General features: G+C 45.2%; 1 protein-coding gene across 1 annotated transcript in view; it reads right to left on the minus strand.

The window, feature by feature from the left end:
* Window positions 1–19,015, minus strand: part of CA8 (carbonic anhydrase 8) — an 86,599-nt gene that overhangs the window by 22,534 nt on the left and 45,050 nt on the right. The window contains exons 5-7 of the mRNA XM_029923400.1: window positions 15,301–15,363; window positions 12,936–12,984; window positions 11,239–11,351 (exon numbers count right to left, since the gene is read on the minus strand). Of these exons, the coding sequence (XP_029779260.1) occupies window positions 11,239–11,351; window positions 12,936–12,984; window positions 15,301–15,363 (225 nt within the window). The remainder of the gene's footprint in view (window positions 1–11,238; window positions 11,352–12,935; window positions 12,985–15,300; window positions 15,364–19,015) is intronic.

Raw genomic sequence — 19,015 nt, forward strand, 5'->3', positions numbered from 1 at the left:
TCCTCATTAACTCAGTATAACCTGTGCCCTCTCCATCCCAGGATATGTAACAAATGTGCTATAAAGAGCATCAATTCACAAAAAATTCACCAGGTATCACAGAGCTTTATCTACAAAGGTTCTTTGTCCAGCAGAGCCACAGAATTCTGCCACTTGTGAGCTACAAGGAAATGCAGGAGATCAACTAACTCAGGGGTTCCAATAAAGTCTAGACACCACTAGAGACTTTGGGAGGCCCATAAAACCCTTGAATGATATGCAAAATTTTTACATGTGCATTTCCTCAGAGGTCCCCAGACTCCAAAGAGTTAAGTCTCACAGGATTCTAGAATCCCCAACACTCATATACATTGTGGGAAACAGAGCCCAGAAAAAAGGAAGCAGCTTGTAAGATTGGAACCCAAGTTAGAAATCTAACCTCTAAGGACTTATTTTCTCAGGTCTCCAAATGATTTCCCTAAATGGGATAAGGTTTGTCTATGGCCATACCACCTTGAACGCACCCGATCTCGCCTAAATGGGATAAGGCTGCCGCACCTACTACTGTCCTGTTGTTGTTTGCTTTTTTATGACGCCCAGTGCCAGCGAGAGAAGCAAGCAGCTGTCTAGCCTCCGCAGTGGGTCTTCACCAGGCTTTCTTGGGATCTTTGGTTGGGAATGTGGGCGGCACCTCTTGCTTACCGCACCTGGAAAACTTCTAGAACCGAGGCCGCGTGAGAATCCCGTCATCACTTGTGGAATGTACCTTGACCGCGTTTCTCATGGAGTAGGAAGGAACTCACAGAGGAGAACGTGGGAGGAAGGCACGAGGCTCTGCATCCGAAGCCGAGTTCACACCCTGGTTCTGACCCCTAAGACGCCAAACAACCGGATGACGTCACCCGGTTGGGCTTCAGTTCCCACACGTGTGTAAGAGGGGCTAACACACAGTCCTTGCGAGGACGGTCTAAGAAGGGAGAGAATTCATGAACATCACCGAGCGTACTTCCAGCACACAGACGTGCTGAGCGGATACCAGCATGACTTCTTCTGAAGTCAAACCGGGAGCCTCCTGAGATAAATATTTAGCTACAGTTTTTTCTGTAGAAAACAGCCGGGAAGTAATAAACCGACTGCCTGAGAACACAGAAAGCCCTCCCTCCCTCGTTCACTTTCATGTGTAAATCCCACGTAATGGCTGCGGCCAGAATCTCCAAACCATGCGTGGGTTCGCTGATGAGCAACAGGGACCAGAAACCGTACGGCGTGCACATATTTCAGGAAATAGTTCTCTTTTGATTGACCTTGAAGCTCGTTTTTTCAAGCTAGGCTAATTTTATATTTACATATTCTGAGCCGACAAGAACTCTTTCAAGCCCCAGACCTCAGCCTGAAGCAAATTCAGTGAAAACAGCTTCTTCTAGAACAGATGATCTGAACCCACAGCCGGCCAGTCTCAAACCACTGCATTCTTGGAGAGAACGATTTCACAAGAAATGTTTTTCTCTGATCATAGCAATGCTGTGAAGACTTCAAACGTCAACAGAGATCAAGGGCAAAACATGTCCTTCTGAAATGCCAATTTTTCTTAAGTAACTACCCCCCCCAACCTGTAGTCACTTCAAATGGTTTCAAGCGCATACTGCGTTATCTCCCCCTGAAAAGACAGACAGTGAGAAACGAGCAGAATAATATTTTCAGGATAAAAGTCTGCAATGAAATCCAGATGTCAGGGCAGTGCAGAGACCAACACTATCACACGTATCAGTAAGGATGACTTCGTTGATTTTTAACGCTACTCTACTTAAACATGGCTATTTGTTTTTAACCAATTTGAGAGAGAGAGAGAGAGACAGAGAGAGAGAGAGAGAGAGAGAGAGAAAGAGAGAGAGAGAGAGCGAGAGAGAGAGAGGAAACCCAAGCTTCAGGGAGAAATCCTCATCTTCTGAAGGTAGCAGAGTTGAATAGCTTCTGTTCTCTGAACCGGGTGTGCACTATACTTAGTCTAAAGCATTTACTCCGACCTTCATGGACTCATGAATCAGATTATTCACTCAAAGTTCAGCTTTGAAACAGTTTTCTTCAGGAGTGCATTTAAAGTGCTAATTTACATGGCTTCAAGTTTGGCACTAATTGTTTTTAAAAGTTCCCAAGTTTCTATGAATATCTTCTACCAGCCTTCTTCTGACTTACATCTCTGCTATCATGTTAAAAGAGAAAAGTAACATAAAAGTCAATGTTCTCATCTTATTTTCCTTTCTTATCAAGTACTGATAATACGTGAATTAGACTTCCTCATGGCAGCGGTCGAAAGCAAGTCAAAGCAACTGTCCATATATACTTATATATCCGGGGATTGTATGCTACATGTCATTTATATGACTCTCCAGTCTTCATGTACTCAGCCTTGTTTGTTTTCACTTATTTCAATTTCCTCAACCCACTATCTCACTTTTTTCTAAAACCATTGCTCCCTCTTTCTTCCTGACTTTTCATCCATAAACCAACTCACCTGGCACTGACTCCTTAATCTGATCTAATTTTTCTAAGAGTTTAGAGAAGAGAATATCATCTCCCCAGTAACAATGCTGTCCACTTTCCCGTATTCCAATCCTCAGTCCTGATCTCTGCCACTGTCTTCCCGTCTTCACTTGAGGACCATTACTGATGAACTACACATATGCAAACATCATCAAATTACAGTCCAGACATGTCCAGACATGGCTCTAAGGAAGATATACAAAAGGCTAACAGACAAATGAGAAAATGCTCAACATCACTCATTATCAAGGAAATACAAATCAAAGCCACAATGAGATACCACCCGTCAGATGGCTAAAAATACTAACTAAGGGAACAAGAGACGGTGAGAATGGAGATAAAGGAGAAATCTACAGAAAACAGTATGGAAGTTCCTCAAAAAGTTAAAAACAGAGCTACCCAATGACCCAGCAACTACACTACCAGGTATTTATCCAATGGATACAAAACCACTGACTCAGAGGGGCACGTGCACCCGGATGTTTACAGCAGCCCTGTCAACAACAGCTAAATTACGGAAGGATCCCAAATGTCCATCAACTAACGCACAGATGAATAGATAAAGAAGATACGGTGTATATATACAATGGAGTATTACTCAGCCATCAAAAGAAATTAAATCTTGCCACCTGCAACAATGTGGACCGAACTAGAGTGTATTATGCTAAGCAAAATAAGTAAATCAGAAAGACAAATAATATGATTTCTCATGTGGATTTTAAGAAACAAAACAGATGAACATAGGGAAAGGGAAGGAAAAATAAAATAAGATAAAAACAGAGGGAGGCAAACCATAAGAGACTGCTAACTACAGAGAAAAAACTGAGCGCTGCTGGAGGATGAGGAATGGGCTAAATGGGTGATGGGCATTAAGGAGGGCACTTGTTGGTTGAGCACTGGGTATTACATGTAAGTGATGAATCACTAAATTCTACTCCTGAAACCAATACTACACTATATGCTATATGTTAACCAGCTTGAATTTAAAAAAATCTTGGAAAATAAATAAATAAATAAATAACATGCCAAGCTGATCATGTTATGCAGTGAGCTGTAATTGTTTACCTGCTTGGCTCTGTTCTAGATAATGAACCTTTGAAAGGAAGCATTGTGTGGTTCATTACTCTGTTCTCACTCTTTCTTAATGTAATGAATGTTCAAAAAATATTAGCTGCATGAATAAATGGCTGGTGACTTTAAAAAAAGGCGGGGGCACCTGGGTGACTCAGTTGGTTGAGCGTCCAACTTCAGTTCAGGTCATAATCTCACAGTGCATGGATTCAAGCCCTGCACCAGGCTCTGCACTGAGAGTCTGGAGCCTGCTTTGGATTCTTTGTCTCCTTCTCTCTCTGCCCCTCCTCTACTCATGCTCTGTCTCCATCTCTCTCTCTCAAAAAATAAATACACATTAAAAAAAAAGTTACAGTCTAGAGTTCATGACCACCGAGGAACCGCTCTCCATCATGGAAGACACTGAGGAAATACTTGTAAAAGCCCCCACAGGTGCCTAAAAATAACTCATTTTAAGAAACGGAAAAACCATGTGTCCCAGGAGAGAAAATCTAGAGTTGCACTATCCATGACAGTAGTCACCAGTCCCATGTGGCCTCTGAGTATGTGAAATGAGGCTGGTCTGAACTGAGGTGTGCTGGGAATGCAGAACGCACAGCGGGAGTCAGACTTAGCATGAACAGGCTAAAAAACATCCTGTCCACGATTTCTTACATTGATTACATGTTAAGATGATATTTGGGGTACACTGGGTTAAAAAATACTATCTGAATTAATTTCATCTATTTAGAGGCTTTATTGGGACTACCAGAAGTTTTAATCTTATATACGTGGTTCCTATTGTTTCCACTGGATATTCAGTGCTGACCTTCGCACCTCAGCAATCTGGTGTTGGAGTGCTATTCTAAACTATACATGGAGGTAAAGACAAGCAGACAAAAAAAGGGGTTCTTAAAGCATGCTTCCTGGAATAAGTTCCTGTCCCAGTCATACTGAATCAGAAACTCTGTGGGGGCCCAGAATGTGTTCTGTTGTTGTTGTTGTTGTTGTTTACTCATTTTGGAGAGCAGGGAAGGGCCAGAGAGAAGGGAACAAAGGATCTGAAGTGGGCTCTCCGCTGACAGCAACAAGCCCAGTGTGGGGCTTGAACTCACAAACCATGAGATCATGACCTGAGCTGAAGTCTGATGCTCAGCTGACTGAGCCACCCAGGCGCCCCTCCCCAGCAATCTGTGTTCTAACAAGTCCACCCACATTTGAGAATCATGATGGATACAGAAGAAAATTTACAGCAAATATTCCAAATCATTTGGAAATCTTTTTTTGAGAGAAAGAAAAAGAGAGAGAGAGGTAGAGAGTACACGCATGCAAGCACACGAGCAGGGGAGGGGCAGGAGGAGAGAGAAGAGAGTCCTAAGTAGGCTCCATGACTACATGGGGCTCTGTCTCCCACCTATGGATCACAACTGAACCAAAGTCAGGAGTCGGATGTTTGACTGACTGAGCCACCCCCGCACCCCTGAAACGGGCAAACGTGACCGTGCCGTGGTCCCACTGCAACTTGGACTTTAGGGTTAACAGCTCCTCAAAACCCATGTGGAGCAAAGGAAGAAAGGCCCTGCCGCTGACTCCTGGGTACGGCAACACCTCGTTGGCTCCCGGGTCCCACAGGCCTGACTCGGGCCGCTGGGGCTAGGAAGAGTCCCCCTTTCCGACCTCTATGAAACATGGAATGGGGAAGAAGGAAGAGGAAGGAAAACGGAGAAGAAAAGAAAATTAAAAGTGGGTTTCCAAGTTCTACCAGACACATATCCACACAGCAAAAGACAATACACACATTTCTGTTCCTTTGCTTCACTGGAATCCTGTTAATGTTGGAAGAGATAAACACAAAGACAGGCACATCCAACCTGAGAAGGCAGATAAATTAAGAAATAGGAACAGATGAGTAAGGGGAAACAAAAAGAAGAGAGAGAAAACGAGGAAAAGGAGACTAAAACTTTACCCGTCCTCTGTGTGTGCGCGTGCACACACCACTGTATCACGATAACCACATCTTATCAGTCCCGAGTGGTGTTCACATTTTAACGTCTCTGGAAATCAGGATGTGCCTTAAAATTCTGTTGACAGACTTGACGAAATCTGGTTATTTTTTATTCTGTTCTTGGAATCTCATTTCTGAGCATAACAATTCAGCTGAAAAAAAATTTTCCTTCAGCTTCTTAACGCTTAGACCACTGTTTATTGAAAAGTAATTTAACAGTTATAGATCACAGCAAAATAAAAGAAAATTACACTCATTCAAATCCATCCAATAGCATGCTTTTCCCCACTAGCATGTGGTATGCTAACCGAAAATAATATGAACAAATTCAACTGAGCACAGGCTCCCAGATGCACCATCCTGCAGAATTCTGAGCACTCGCAAGGACGGAAATGCGCCATGATAGGATTGTTAATTCTACGTCAACTGAAGATGACTCCTTAAATCGAACTGCTGTGCATTTCATTAAAAAGTATGATGATTTAGAGCTTTTTCTTTAGTGTGGCTAGTGCAGACATTATTGTCCTGTGGCAGACGGTGTATTTCAAGATACCTATTATTTCATAATAATACCCTGCAGCTTAATTTACATATGTTACCCTTGTGATCTAAGAGGAACCATTTTTTCTTCAATACAGTTTCATATTTCTCAATATACTCAGCTGTGCAAAGGCTCTATCTACTATTTGCTGTTCCTTCTGTTACTTTGTATACAATCCCTCCCCTTTTCTCTGTTCCTCTTTAAGGGAAATAATATGAGATGTTTCCATTTTTCTTGGAATTTTAGAATCACTTCTCTCCCTTTGGTCCCTCTCATTCTTCCTGCCCTCTCTGGACCTTTTCCACTTTTGCTCTGCTGTCTCTGAAATTCTAAGAGCAGAAAGAGTGAACCATTCAAATCAATGGACAGACTAATTTATATTTTTCCTAAAATTATGATTTTTTTAAAAAAATCACTCTAAAATGCATTCTAGTGTGTGTGTGTGTGTGTGTGTGTGTGTGTGTGTATTTTAACACTGCAGCCTTCTGAACAGATATACCATGGAGCTTTGTGCAAAGAGTACCCAAATCTTTCTTTTCTTAAAAAGCTGTGGCTAATTGGAAAGTCCTCTGTTTTCAAGAGCAGTAGAGATCATTCCTTCCAATACACACACCTTGGGCTTGGGCTCCCAGGTAGGAAGACACAGCTTTCCCAACAATTGAGGAACAGGACTCTGTGGGTTAGGCTTAGAGTTTGTCACTGACCCTACTCAGAGGGACAACAGAAAGCAAGGTCCCCTTTGAAGGCAGCCAGACACAAAGGCACAGTGATTTGCTTCTGAGTTTTGGCACCACATGCTAGTCAACAGGGTGTAAAACACTAGTGCTCGCATTTACAGAACATCAGTTAACATTCACAATGCGTTTCAACATGCACATCCCATGTGTTAACATGCCAGCTAAAAAGTCCTTAATAGAGTTCTAAGAGGGACTGAGAATGTTCTCTTTTCTGGCTCACCAAGGTCCATCCTAACTTCCAATAAATAGAAATTCACTGTGGTGATCAAGTTTTATTTTTCACTAAAAGGTTTGCTCTGTTGTTGGAGAAGTGAGCCTACACAAGGCAACGCTGAGCGAACGGGACTGTGGATTCAGACTCTTCTGCTAGAGCTCCACGTCTGAGACCTCTCCTTGCGGCTAATTCCCAAGAAATCCGTATCAGCCCTTCCCTTAATGTGCGTGCGGCATTGGGCACTTTTCTTCTCTCCACTCCTTCCTCCTCAAAAACTCACGCCCATCCCCCACCTTGGCTTCCAGTCATTATGCCACATCAGCCTCTTGACTCTCCCCACTCCTGGAGTCCCCGCATGGGGACAACTCTTGGAATGCACATGCACGCCCTGATCAGCTGCCACTGCCCAGCGCTCCACTTCTTTCCCTTTCTCTCCTTAAAAAATCTCCTCTTCTACACGTAGGGCTTCAACCCCACGCCCTTTTCTTGGATGTCTCAAAGGCATCTCAAACTCTCAGCATTTACAACCAGAAACTCCCAATATTCTCCATAAAGCCAGCTCCTCCACTTTTATTCCCTGCCATGGTAAAGAGCCACTCCACACTCACTGGTCACTCAAGCCAAATTCCAGGGAGGAATATGTGGTCCGTGCTCCCTGAAAACCCTCCAATATCCTCAGTCACCAACTCTACTACTTTATTATTTCTAGAGCCATTCCCTCCTTTCATCTCCCTGTCACAGGCTTCACGAGGACTTCCATCTTCATACTGTACCTACAGAGAGGTTTTTCAAGTTGAAACTTGGCCTTGTTTCTGTTTCTCACAACATCCCAGAGACTCCTAGCCTTCGGGAAGCCTCCACAGCACGCTGGCAAGGCTCGCTGATGAATGTCAGGCCCTTGGTCTCTCCAATTTTATCTCATGCCACGGCCCTTTATGCTAACAGCCTGCATCTCCAAGTCCTCTGCGCCTGTGCGGACACTTCTTCCCCAGCTGGCAACGCCCACTAACGGTCGTGCCACACCCCATCACCTGGCCTGGGGAAGGTCAACCAGATGGCTACATCATATCTGATGTCCGTCCTATGTGCTGTCACAAAACCATATTCATGTCATACGAAGGCAGAGTTCACATGAAATTATTGTTCTTTAAATGTGGACATATTCGCTTTTCCCCCTAGACGGAGAATTTCTTGAGGTTAGAACCATGTCTTATTGGTCCTCTGCTTAAGTGCCTACTATGGTACCTGGAATATAGAAAATGTCAAATTACCAAATTAATCAATGAATGCATGAATTCATGAACAAATTACCCATATTATTCACAAAGGAGATATTCCACATGTTAGCATCTGCCTATGACAAGGGTGAAGGGAGACAGGACCACGGCAAAATATTACCATATTCTATCAGTAATTGCAGGGCAATGACATGTAAAAGCCAATGAATGTATCCCTGGCATCACAAACATTCTGCATATTAAGCCTCAAAGCTTTGAAACTCAGCCATCTAAGATTTTATGCTACTTTCAGGAAATGGTATCACTGTCCTAGAAGCAAGTTACAGGAAAAGCAAGTGCCAAGGGGTATTTGGTCTTTGATATATACCATTCCCAGACGATGCTAAAATAGGACCACTGAGGTTGTCATCTCTCACTGTCTGACCTGGAGGGTAGCCAAGCACAGGCATGGCCTTCACACGCCCCCTGCTAACCCCAGACCATCTTCCCTACCTTGGAGATGTGAGGTCAGCGAGAGGACCGGCCTTGGGGTAACGAGAAGGCAAAAGGAGAGTAGTAAGTCCCGGGGGACCCAGCTGTGAAGACTTCTCTTGTAAAAGACAGATGCCCTCGGGGAAAAGTCCCAGGAGAATGTTTCCCCCGTCTTCTGGACTCTTCTTCACCCATACTCTTTCCTTGAGTATTTCACGTGTTTGTGTCCACTGGCTCCTTCTCTTATGCCAATGTCCCGCCATCTGTATGCCCACCTCAGCCTCTGAACATCTTGCCCTGTGCTTCTGTCAAGAAAACCAAATTCTTCCTACTGAGGACACAAAACACAGGCCAGGCAGGTAGAAGCCTTCTCTGATCCCAGTGAGATTTTCCTGACAAAGTCACATAGAGCAAGAGGGTCTCAGAGGAACTGTAATGCCACAAAGGGCAAGAGTTGGAAGGCGGCAGCGCTCAGGCACCCGGTGCTGATGGTCACACAGAACCGGGGTGGATCCCAGGACTACCCACTGGCATCGGGGCTCACTTCTATATGGTGCAGTTAACGGCCATTCGGGGGGAGGGAGGGAGGCAACACGCATCCCACTGAAATTCTCTGACATTCCCTCCCGGCTGTCCTCAAGTCCTTCCCAGTTCCTTGCCTGGCACTGTCTCTTCCAGTTGCCCTGAGGTTCCGTAATCAGCTGGTTTGCGGTCTCCTCCCGAACCGGGCACAGCTCGTCACCAGGTCCGCTCCGCCCTCTTCCTGGCCACGAGGCCTGAACGCTTCCCAGCCTCCCCCGCAGTCAGCGGCGGCCATGAGGCGGAGCTCCAGCCAAGAGCAGGCCAAGCCCGAGCGTCCACTGTTTCTGGGACCGGCCCTTTCAAACTCCGCCGGAAGGTTCTCCACACGCTTCCCCTTTCTGCCGGCCACGTGCCCACACCCAGGGCAACGCTGCTGGCGAGGCAGGGACTGTCAACCCGCTCCCTTAAACAACAGCGCAGAGAGGAGCCTACACCGTAAGAACCCCACGTTTCTCCTGTGACACGTCACTGAAATGTTCACACGCATCGGTCACCACTGCTCCCAACTTGGTGCTAAAACGCAAACCCATCATCAGCAGTGCAGACTTCTCTTCCTAACCTTAGACTCAAATTTCTCGTTCCCTTCTCTCCTTTACGAGACTTACTCCTAATATTATTTCAGGAATTATTCACTGACTTCTTTTCCTAGAGATTAATTTTGAAAATTCCCAGTCAGGGATGGGTGTCTCTCCTATTCGTTTCTGGAGCACCTCACTGCTCACGGTGAACATAATTATCTATGTGACCGTTTGCCTCTTCAACTCTACGGTAAACCTTTGGAGGGTAAAGACTACATTTGAGTCTCTATATTCTTTTTGTGTGTCTGGTTGGGACTTGGGGATAGTTTCTTGTGAGAACACAGGAACAAATGAATAAATAAGGGATCTGTTACATTAAAAATATGAAGGCCTAAAGGTGGTGTGATCAAAGTCTGCAAAGGAATGGAGAAGCTAAATTGAGAACTCTTAAAATTAATCCTTGGGGGAAAAAAAAGAAGAAGAAACTGTTAAAGGCTGAAAGGATTTTGAAGATTTAAGGAAAAGCAAAAGAAGGCTTTACTGAGTAGTTACTAAACTTAATGTTCTTATAAATTGATAAGGGATATAATAAAAATCTATAAACATTATTAAAGGAAACTTGGTTTGTTTGGAGTGTAGCTTAAGACTTTTGAGATTGATCATGATGAAAAAAAATACAGCCTCTTAGAACACAGCCCTTAGATCCCTGGAGGACAGGAGAGATCTGAAGCACCTCTTCTGTAGGAATATCAAAATCATTATTTAAACCCATTATAATAATGTCGTCTCCTGTTCCACCAGCCAACAACCCATGACATCCAACCTGGGGCCTCCAGCCTGTGCATCAGCATTAGAGCACCTATGCAAAGCCTAAGGTGGGAAGTGGGTGACCAAAAGTGGGGCTAGGGAACAATCTGGATCTTTCCAGAGCATTCCTTTTACCTCCTCTTGATGCTTCTGCTTACAGAACTTTCTTGTGCAAGATAAGGAAGAAATATTATAAAGCCCATGTGACTCACAGAAATAACCCACATTCTCATTTCCAAGACCTTTATCCTTTCCATTCCTGGGGAGTCCTACAGAAAGAAATAACTAGACTAATCAAAAGTCTGACTATTTCAGGGATTTCTATTTACTCTATAAAAACTAACTTTTATAATACAGCTCATAATGACAGCTGGGTTTGGTTCATCCCTGACCTTTCAATTGCTTTCACTGGTTCAAGACATTTAACTTTCATTTGTGAAGACGTGACGGCTCTAAAGGAAGCTAGAACATAAAACGGACCCTTCTCCTTTACAGAAACAATGTTTAACCTTTAGCTCAGAACTCCTTCTGGAAGATGTAAAAGGCCGTACTCACCTGGAGCTGGGATACAGTTAGAGGGTATCGGAACAATATCCAGGTGACGCCCTCGCTGCACGGCGGGATGGTGAGGGAGCCTTCGTACACCCAGTAGTCCCGCAGCAAAGGATCTGGGCAAGCATGGGCACGTTAACAATTATCTTGAAGATTCCAATAATAATTTTCAAAATTACAAACTGTCTAACCAACAGTTTTCAGACCAATGTCATTTTAAACTAGAGCCTCACACGTGTATTCCTAATCTAATGCTCACAGAGAAAATTACTAATGGGCACACTCTTTCTGTTATTTGTAGTGCTTTCCATCAATGTATCACTATATAATCCAAATATGGCTATATAAACTTGATACACACACACACACACACGTGTATATATGTACCAAGTGTAGTCACTTCCGAAGAAGTGTATCTGTGGCGTTTTTTTACTTTATTGAAGGACTGATCTGACTTATTCATGCTTAATTCAGTACCAATTCAGTACTCACTCCATGTGGGGCACTGTTCTAAGCACCTGACATGAACTCATTTAACCCTTACCACAAACCAACAAGAGACACAGTGTCATAAACCCCACTTTTCAGATGGAGAAACCGAATCACAGTGGGTTGTAATTTGCCTAAGGTCACTCAGCTAAACACTACCAGAGCCAGAATTCAAAGCCACACAGTCGAACTTCAAAGTCTGTGTCTTCAACCATTCTGTTCTAGCTAGCTCCATACTACTCCCTCAACAGCAAAACAGTAAAGGACTATTATGACAAGGCAAAAGAAATCATTCCTAAGAAATCTTTTAAGGGGCACCTGGGTGGCTTAGTCGGTTAATCATCTGGCTTCGGCTCAGATCATGATCTCACAGTCTGTGGGTTCGAGCCCCTGTCGGGCTCTGTGCTAACAGCTAGCTCAGAGCCTGGAGCCTGCTCTGGAGTCTGGGTCTCCCTCTCTCTCTGACCCTCCCCTGCTCGCTTGCTCTCTCTCTCTCTCTCTCTCTCTCTCATTCAAAAATAAATTTTAAAAAACATTAAAAAAATAAAAAAATAAAAAAATCTTCTAATTCTGCATTAGAGGAATTCACAATCAAATAGGATGGATACATGTTCAATGCACGGCAAAACCCAGTCTGCCATGGAGCAGTTCGTTCAATGTAGGAAGTAGAAGATACAGTGCATCAGCCTATTTTGTTTTGTTTAAAACACTAAGAAATAGCATAAAATTTAGGCAGAGAAATGTAAAGACCAAAATGTTATCCCAAACAACCTTCAGCTACAGATTATGTTTTGAGTATCTTATACACAACTCTTACATGTTTCAGTATACTTAACTTAGAGTAACACCTAAATATTAGTATCACTGCAATAGATACTAAGTTTATTTCACTCAGAAGTTAGTAAGAACCTGGCTGACCAATCCTAGAAGTATGTCGGGGTTATGTTATGCTTGTGCTTTTCACAGATGTAGCAATTTTTACGAATAAAAAAGCCAAAGGAAACTCCAGAGAGTAATGGAACAAGTGACAAAATGTTTATTATTTTAAAAGGTTTACTCCCACGTCCAGAGCAATCTGAAACTGGTACCTACTACAGAGAATGTAAATCGTGAAGAAACTTTGTTAACTAATAATATATAGTTATACTTATTCTGAGGGAAACAATGCACACGGTTAAATTTCCTCATACGCGATCCAGATAAACACTTACCTGGTAATAACGTGTTAGGATTAAAGCAGGGTATTGTTTTGGACTTCCCCTGGAAAAGAAAAACAATTACCCCATGTTAACCCACAATGTCTAAGTGGTGTAGTAACAATCCATTTGCACTACAAATCCAGGTTGAGTCTTTTCTGAAGGACCCACAGGTGCGTAGGCTCCTCGCTCCGTCCTCCCCCTGGAGCAACCGTGGCTGGTTCCAAGGAGACACCCCTGCTTTGAGCCCACGGTGGTTTCTTCGCCACCACAGTTCGGTTTTCCCGGCCACCCCGGGGTGGAGCTTCCCACGGCCCGTCCAGTGCCCCCCGCCAGCTCCTAGCACATCCACACCAGAGACGGGCTTTGGTGTAAAATGCCTGGACCCTGGATCAAGGAATTCTTCTGAAATGACCTTCCTCCCACTGCTCTGACCTCAGCTCCCAGCCTCCTGGGCACGATAACCTGCCTCCTACACTCTCGTTGTGTTTCATTTGCATTTGGAAACAGCTCTACGATGTCTTCTAGATGCTCTCTTCCTCTAGGGAGCGAACACTAACACCACACCTGCGTGAAACTACTCAATTCTTACTTCTTTTTACCACAGCTGTATTGAAGGATCGATAAAATATTTGTGCCATTATTCAATGGTTCCCATTTACAATCAGTATTTTAAATAGTGCCACTTAAATTGCTCAGGCCCCAGAGGCAAACAGACCGGTCCCAGCAGTTGGATGTCTCTTAGGCGATTACTTTACCAACACAGACATAACAGGGCAGGTGAATGCATTGCCTCTTGGTCTCTTCCTTACTTCTAGAACTATGTGACACATTAAAGAATCCAGCAAGCATCCAAGTCCTGATTTCAGCTCAGGCCATGATCTCACAGTTTGTGAGTTCGAGCCCCAGGTGGGCTCTGTGCTGACAGCATGGAGCCTGCTTGGGAGTCTCTCTCTGCCACTCCCTGCTTGTCTTAATGCGTGTTCTCTCTCAAAAATAAATAAACATGGAAAAAAAGAGAGAGAATCCAGCTTACTTACATCCCCTCAGCCCCCTGTATTCCAGAAAGACTGATGCCACAGGAGCAGGAGCAAAACAGGAAACTTTTCTCAATCCATTTCTAGTAGACACACATCGGTCAAAATGTGTCCTTCTCCTTTTGACCAGAATTTGACTGGTCTGTGCTTTCCCGTGGTAGCTGGACTCACCCTGAGCCTGCTCGGGAAACCTCTGGAAGAGGCTGCTGCCTAATTCAAGATGCCCCAGGCTAGTGCTGGCCAAGAGCCAATCAGACTTTATTCCCAGATGGATTTTTGGATTGGCCCTGGATCTCTGAATCTCTGTGCTTTAGTCTCCGGAAGCCACCCAGGATTATACTATTGCCCTCCAAGGCTACTCAGGTTCCATCAATTTGATGGGAGTGTTAAAAAGTACTGGTTAGGGGCGCCTGGCTAAGCGTCCAATTTCAGCTCAGGTCATGATCTCGCCGTTCATGGGTTTGAGCCCCGTGTCAGGCTCTGTACTGACAGCTAGCTCAGCTCAGAGCCTGGAGCCTGCTTCCGGTTCTGTGCTTCCCTCTCTCTCTCTGACCCTCTGCTGCTCACGCTGTCTGTCTCTCTCTAAAAAACAAATAAAACATTAAAAAAGGTTTTTTTGGAAGAAAGTACTGGTTAAAACAGAACTTGCCAGCAAAGCTGGGCTGCATCCCCACAGAATCAGATCAAACGAAATCACCTTGTCTCCAGATACAGGATCTTACAGCTCATGTGTCCTTGTCTCCTTGAAGTATAATTACCATAACTTGTGTTTCATTTACCAACTCTCCTATCACCAGGATGGAGAGGGTGACCTCAGCAGGCCTGGGTGGCTCAAAAGGAGGTCCGTCCTCAGGACTGGCCTTGATTGGCTCGCAGGCCGTGGAATATCCTGCCTGATAAGAGTGTTTTGTGTGCCGGAGACCTTGGGCCGTGCTGGACCAGCTGGACCAGAGAAGTTCACCCTGACAATGGGATTCACGATAACGCTTGGATTTGCTCGGGCTGGAGTCCGAGAAGTAGAGGTCAGTTACACAGACCCTGCACGCATATAACCACCCCGAACAAGGCCCCGGACACAGAGGCTCGGGTCGTCTGCTGAGCGGTCACACCTCACGCCTGTCGTGACACAGCGCTGCTGGAAGGATCAGGCTCCTCCCTCAGCGAGTCCCCTGGGGGAGGACGGCGGGAAGCCTGTGCCTCGGTTTCTACCAGACTCTGCCCCATGCCCCTGGCACTGTCCTCGTCTTTTACCTGTATCCTCCCTCTGCAGGAAACCACGCCCGTGAGAAGAGCCACTGCTCTGCGAGTCCTCCTGGTGAATTTTCTTTTAAATAATCACTTACCTTGTACTGAATGTCCTGAAGGATTTCAGTCACCGCCTTCAGGCCCACGTGCTCCTTCCCTATCTGAAACACAGAAGGCACAAACTGTCCCACAAAAGTGTCTACACACTCAGCGTCTACTCAAAATAACTAACAGAAAGGGAAGTTCAAGTCCACCTGAATTTCCTTCTCAGGGAATAAGTAAATGACTTTTTATCAATAACCAGGTCAACACATACTAAAGGCAATTAATTAAAGTTGTAAGAGAGGCCAGTACAAGAAATCCTGAGCCACGTCGTTGGGCGTTCCCAGTAATTCACTCTCAGTTCCTCTTGCGGTGGATAGATTATCACCCACTCTGCTGTATGTAATGGACCCTTGAGCAATGAGGGGGTTGGGGCACTGACCCCTGTGCCATTGAAAATCACACAGAATGTTGGACTCCCCAAAAACGTGACTACTAATAGCCTACTGTTGACCTGAAGCCTTACTGATAACGACAATTAACACAAATTGTGAATGATATCCGTATGATATTCTGTATTCTCACAATAAAGTAAGCTGGAAAAAATATTAAGAAAATGGTAAGGAGAAAACACATTTACAGGACTGTACTGTAAAAAATCCATGTAAAGGTGGACCCATGCAGTTCAAAGTCATGTTTGTTCAAGGGTCAACTGTACATCGAGTGACACAAGACTGCAATACAAACATTTCAAGGGTGTTTCTGTATTAAAAGCGCTCATCACATTCCAAACACTGTCATTTTTACCTCTGGCATTTTTAAAAAATTTTTTAAATGTCTTTAATTTGAGAGAGAGACAGAGACAGAGACAGAGAGTGAGTCGGGGAGGGTCAGAGAGAGAGGAAGACACAGAATCCGAAGCAGGCTCCAGGCTCTGAGCTGTCAGCACAGAGCCCGATGCGGGGCCTGAACACACAAACTGTGAGATCATGACCTGAGCCGAGGTCAGACGGTTAACCAACTGAGCCCCCCAGGTGCCCCCCCTGTGGCATTTTTAGATCATTGTTATAAAGATGTTACCAATGCTGAAAAATTTTATGAACTCAGAAAAGTAGGTATGTGATGTCATATTTAAAATCACCAAAATCAGGACATCTCTTGATTACCACTGGACAGAATTGTAAAATCACATTTTCATTCTTAAATACATCAAAATATGCTGTTCATTGCTTTTTTATTTTAAAACACTATATATCATTACATATTTTTAGTGTACAATATACTTTAAAGAATGTGAGACTTCAAAGAAATTTGATATTAAGTATTCTTAACCTCAACATTAAAAATTATAAGCACCATCTGATTTCTACTTTTCAACCAGGTTTCAACGGCCTATGATAATGGAGGACAGCAACAGCAAGAGAGAACTTAAAATCTTAGATAAACACTGTTATCATTTGCTTTTTCTCTTCCATGGAAATTTGGGGAGGATGACCTACAGGAGCCAGAGAAGCTGTCCCCATTCTCCATTTCTCTCCCTGTGCAGCAACCGTGGAGCATGCCGGGTGAAGGGGCACCAGGGAGAAAAGAGACAGGAAACTTACATAATCTAGGACACCCCAAACAGTTCCAGACAGTCAAGACTTCTACTATTTTCCACGTGTCTGCCAGTGCTCAGGCAGGCTTTAAAGACAGAAGATGAACCTCTAAAGTTAAACTATAATACCCAAGGCAAAAGTACTCGTGAGTGCAGAAGCCTGGACCTGTTGGCAGAGTCTCTGCCCAATCATCTGGGGAAATGGACCTCTTTTTGTTGTACTGGCTTGACCATGATGTGGCCTTGGGAGGACTCGCCTATCAGATTGCAACTTGTTGGGATGGTCGTGGTTCAGGAGCGAGGTCACGCACGTATACTGGATGTCTGGGTTCTGAGCCTGACTCACTTTTCAACCTTAAGTAAGTTTACTTAACCTATGTCCTTCAGATTCCTCATCCATGGTGGTAGTTGGGGGGCGGGGGTAAAAGTGACAGGTTAGAAGATATGACCACAACAAAGACCTTAGCAGAGGACATGGAACACGGCAATTCAATTACTATCCGCCATTATCATCACTCAGAAGGTCAAACAGCATCGAATACGATCCTGACATATGGTGGCGCTCAATGATCACGGACTGCTTCTAGCTCTAAGATCCTTTGCTAAATGCGCAAGAGTCTTAAGTCTCAAATCTGCAACCAACCCAGCTATTGGTCCATCTCTTCCCTTTCCTTCGTAGCCAAATTTCTGTACGAAGAGGTTATCACCACCAAAAAGCAAGTACGGGCAGTACTCTGTGTGCCCCAGTCCACAAGACCCTACAGCAATCCCAGTCACATCACAGCCGGGTGCCAAGAAGCAGGACACCAGTCACGTCTTGCCTCTCGCCTTCACCAGCTTCCGCTGTCATCCAGACTGCAAACCGTCGGCCCTGCACGGCCCTGGGCTTTCCCACTTCTCCCCCTCCACTGCCACCGTGCCTTCCGGAACAGGGTGCCAGCGCATCTCGGACAGGCTCTGCCACCACCTCTTGGTCTCCGTGGTCCCCCTCAGGTCTGCTCAAGGCGAGGCTCTCCCCGGCCTTCCGAGCAGACGCTGCGCGGCCTCCGTCAGGGACAGGGCTGCGAGCCGGGGTCAGGGGCCGGCTGTGGCCCTGCCCGATGGCCCTGCTGACCCTCGTCAGCCTCGGAGCGCACCAGCCTCCTCCCACTCTCAAGAGCTGCTTGCTGCAAAGTTTTTAAAAACTGTCCCACGGGTCACTCCCTCACAGTCATCACCTCCTGCTGTCACCTCCCTGGTCCGTCTGTGTCTTTAACCCCAGGCCGTGGCTTCCAGCGCCAGTGCACCTCAGCGTCCATCCCGAGATCACTCCCTGGATTTGCTTTCACTCTGAGCACGTCCGCTCCAAGACGGCTCCCTCGCACCACAGTTCCGCATCCACCTAGCTCTCTCACTGTTCTCTCTCACCTCATTCACTGATCTCAGGAGCCCAGACTCTCAGGGGCCTCCCGGCTTCGTCTCCTTCCCTTCCTGCCTGCACTGCAGGACGCCTCTTCAACCACCCCCAGTTCTAATTTTCTGTGTCCTCCTAAATCATCTGCTCTGCAACAGATCAATGAGACAATTTGCTAGGATGCTTTACTCTTCTACCTGGATAGAGAACAAGCCACAGTACGTTGTCCTGCACAATGTATGACATCTGGTCACAAGTGGGTCTCCCACACGATGGTCAAGTCTATTATCACCCCTTCCTGGGCTAGTTCTAAACTCAACCCCGCACCAGTGTTTCCCTTGCTCTATAAATAATGTTCCTCTGTGTATCTCAGAGACTATGAAGATCATAATCTTAGGGCATGAGCTCCTCTAATTTCCAGCCATTCTTCACCTTCAAATTCATACCATTTCTACCCACTCTTTCCTCCTGACCCTCCATGGTGAAGAAAGGTGGGCCCCCCCCCCTTCTTTCCGAGGTCAGTCCATCCACAAAAATCCTCTGTCTCCCCCGGGACTTTTCGATATCAAGTACCCCTTTTCTTTCCAGTATTTTTAAACTCTGCATCTGCACGGTGTTTTTGGCATCAAATAAAAATACAGGCAGATCGCAGATCTCAAAGTGAAACAAAGAGAACATCCGTGTGCCTCAGCACGAGGTATTACTCCGTCTGCCTTTCCTTTCGTGAGCCGCTTTCTGAACGGGAAGCCAACACTCACTGCCTCGGCCTTCCGCCCCTCCC

The sequence above is a fragment of the Suricata suricatta genome, chromosome 15 (assembly GCF_006229205.1).
Source record: "Suricata suricatta isolate VVHF042 chromosome 15, meerkat_22Aug2017_6uvM2_HiC, whole genome shotgun sequence".
Classification (NCBI taxonomy): domain Eukaryota; kingdom Metazoa; phylum Chordata; class Mammalia; order Carnivora; family Herpestidae; genus Suricata; species Suricata suricatta.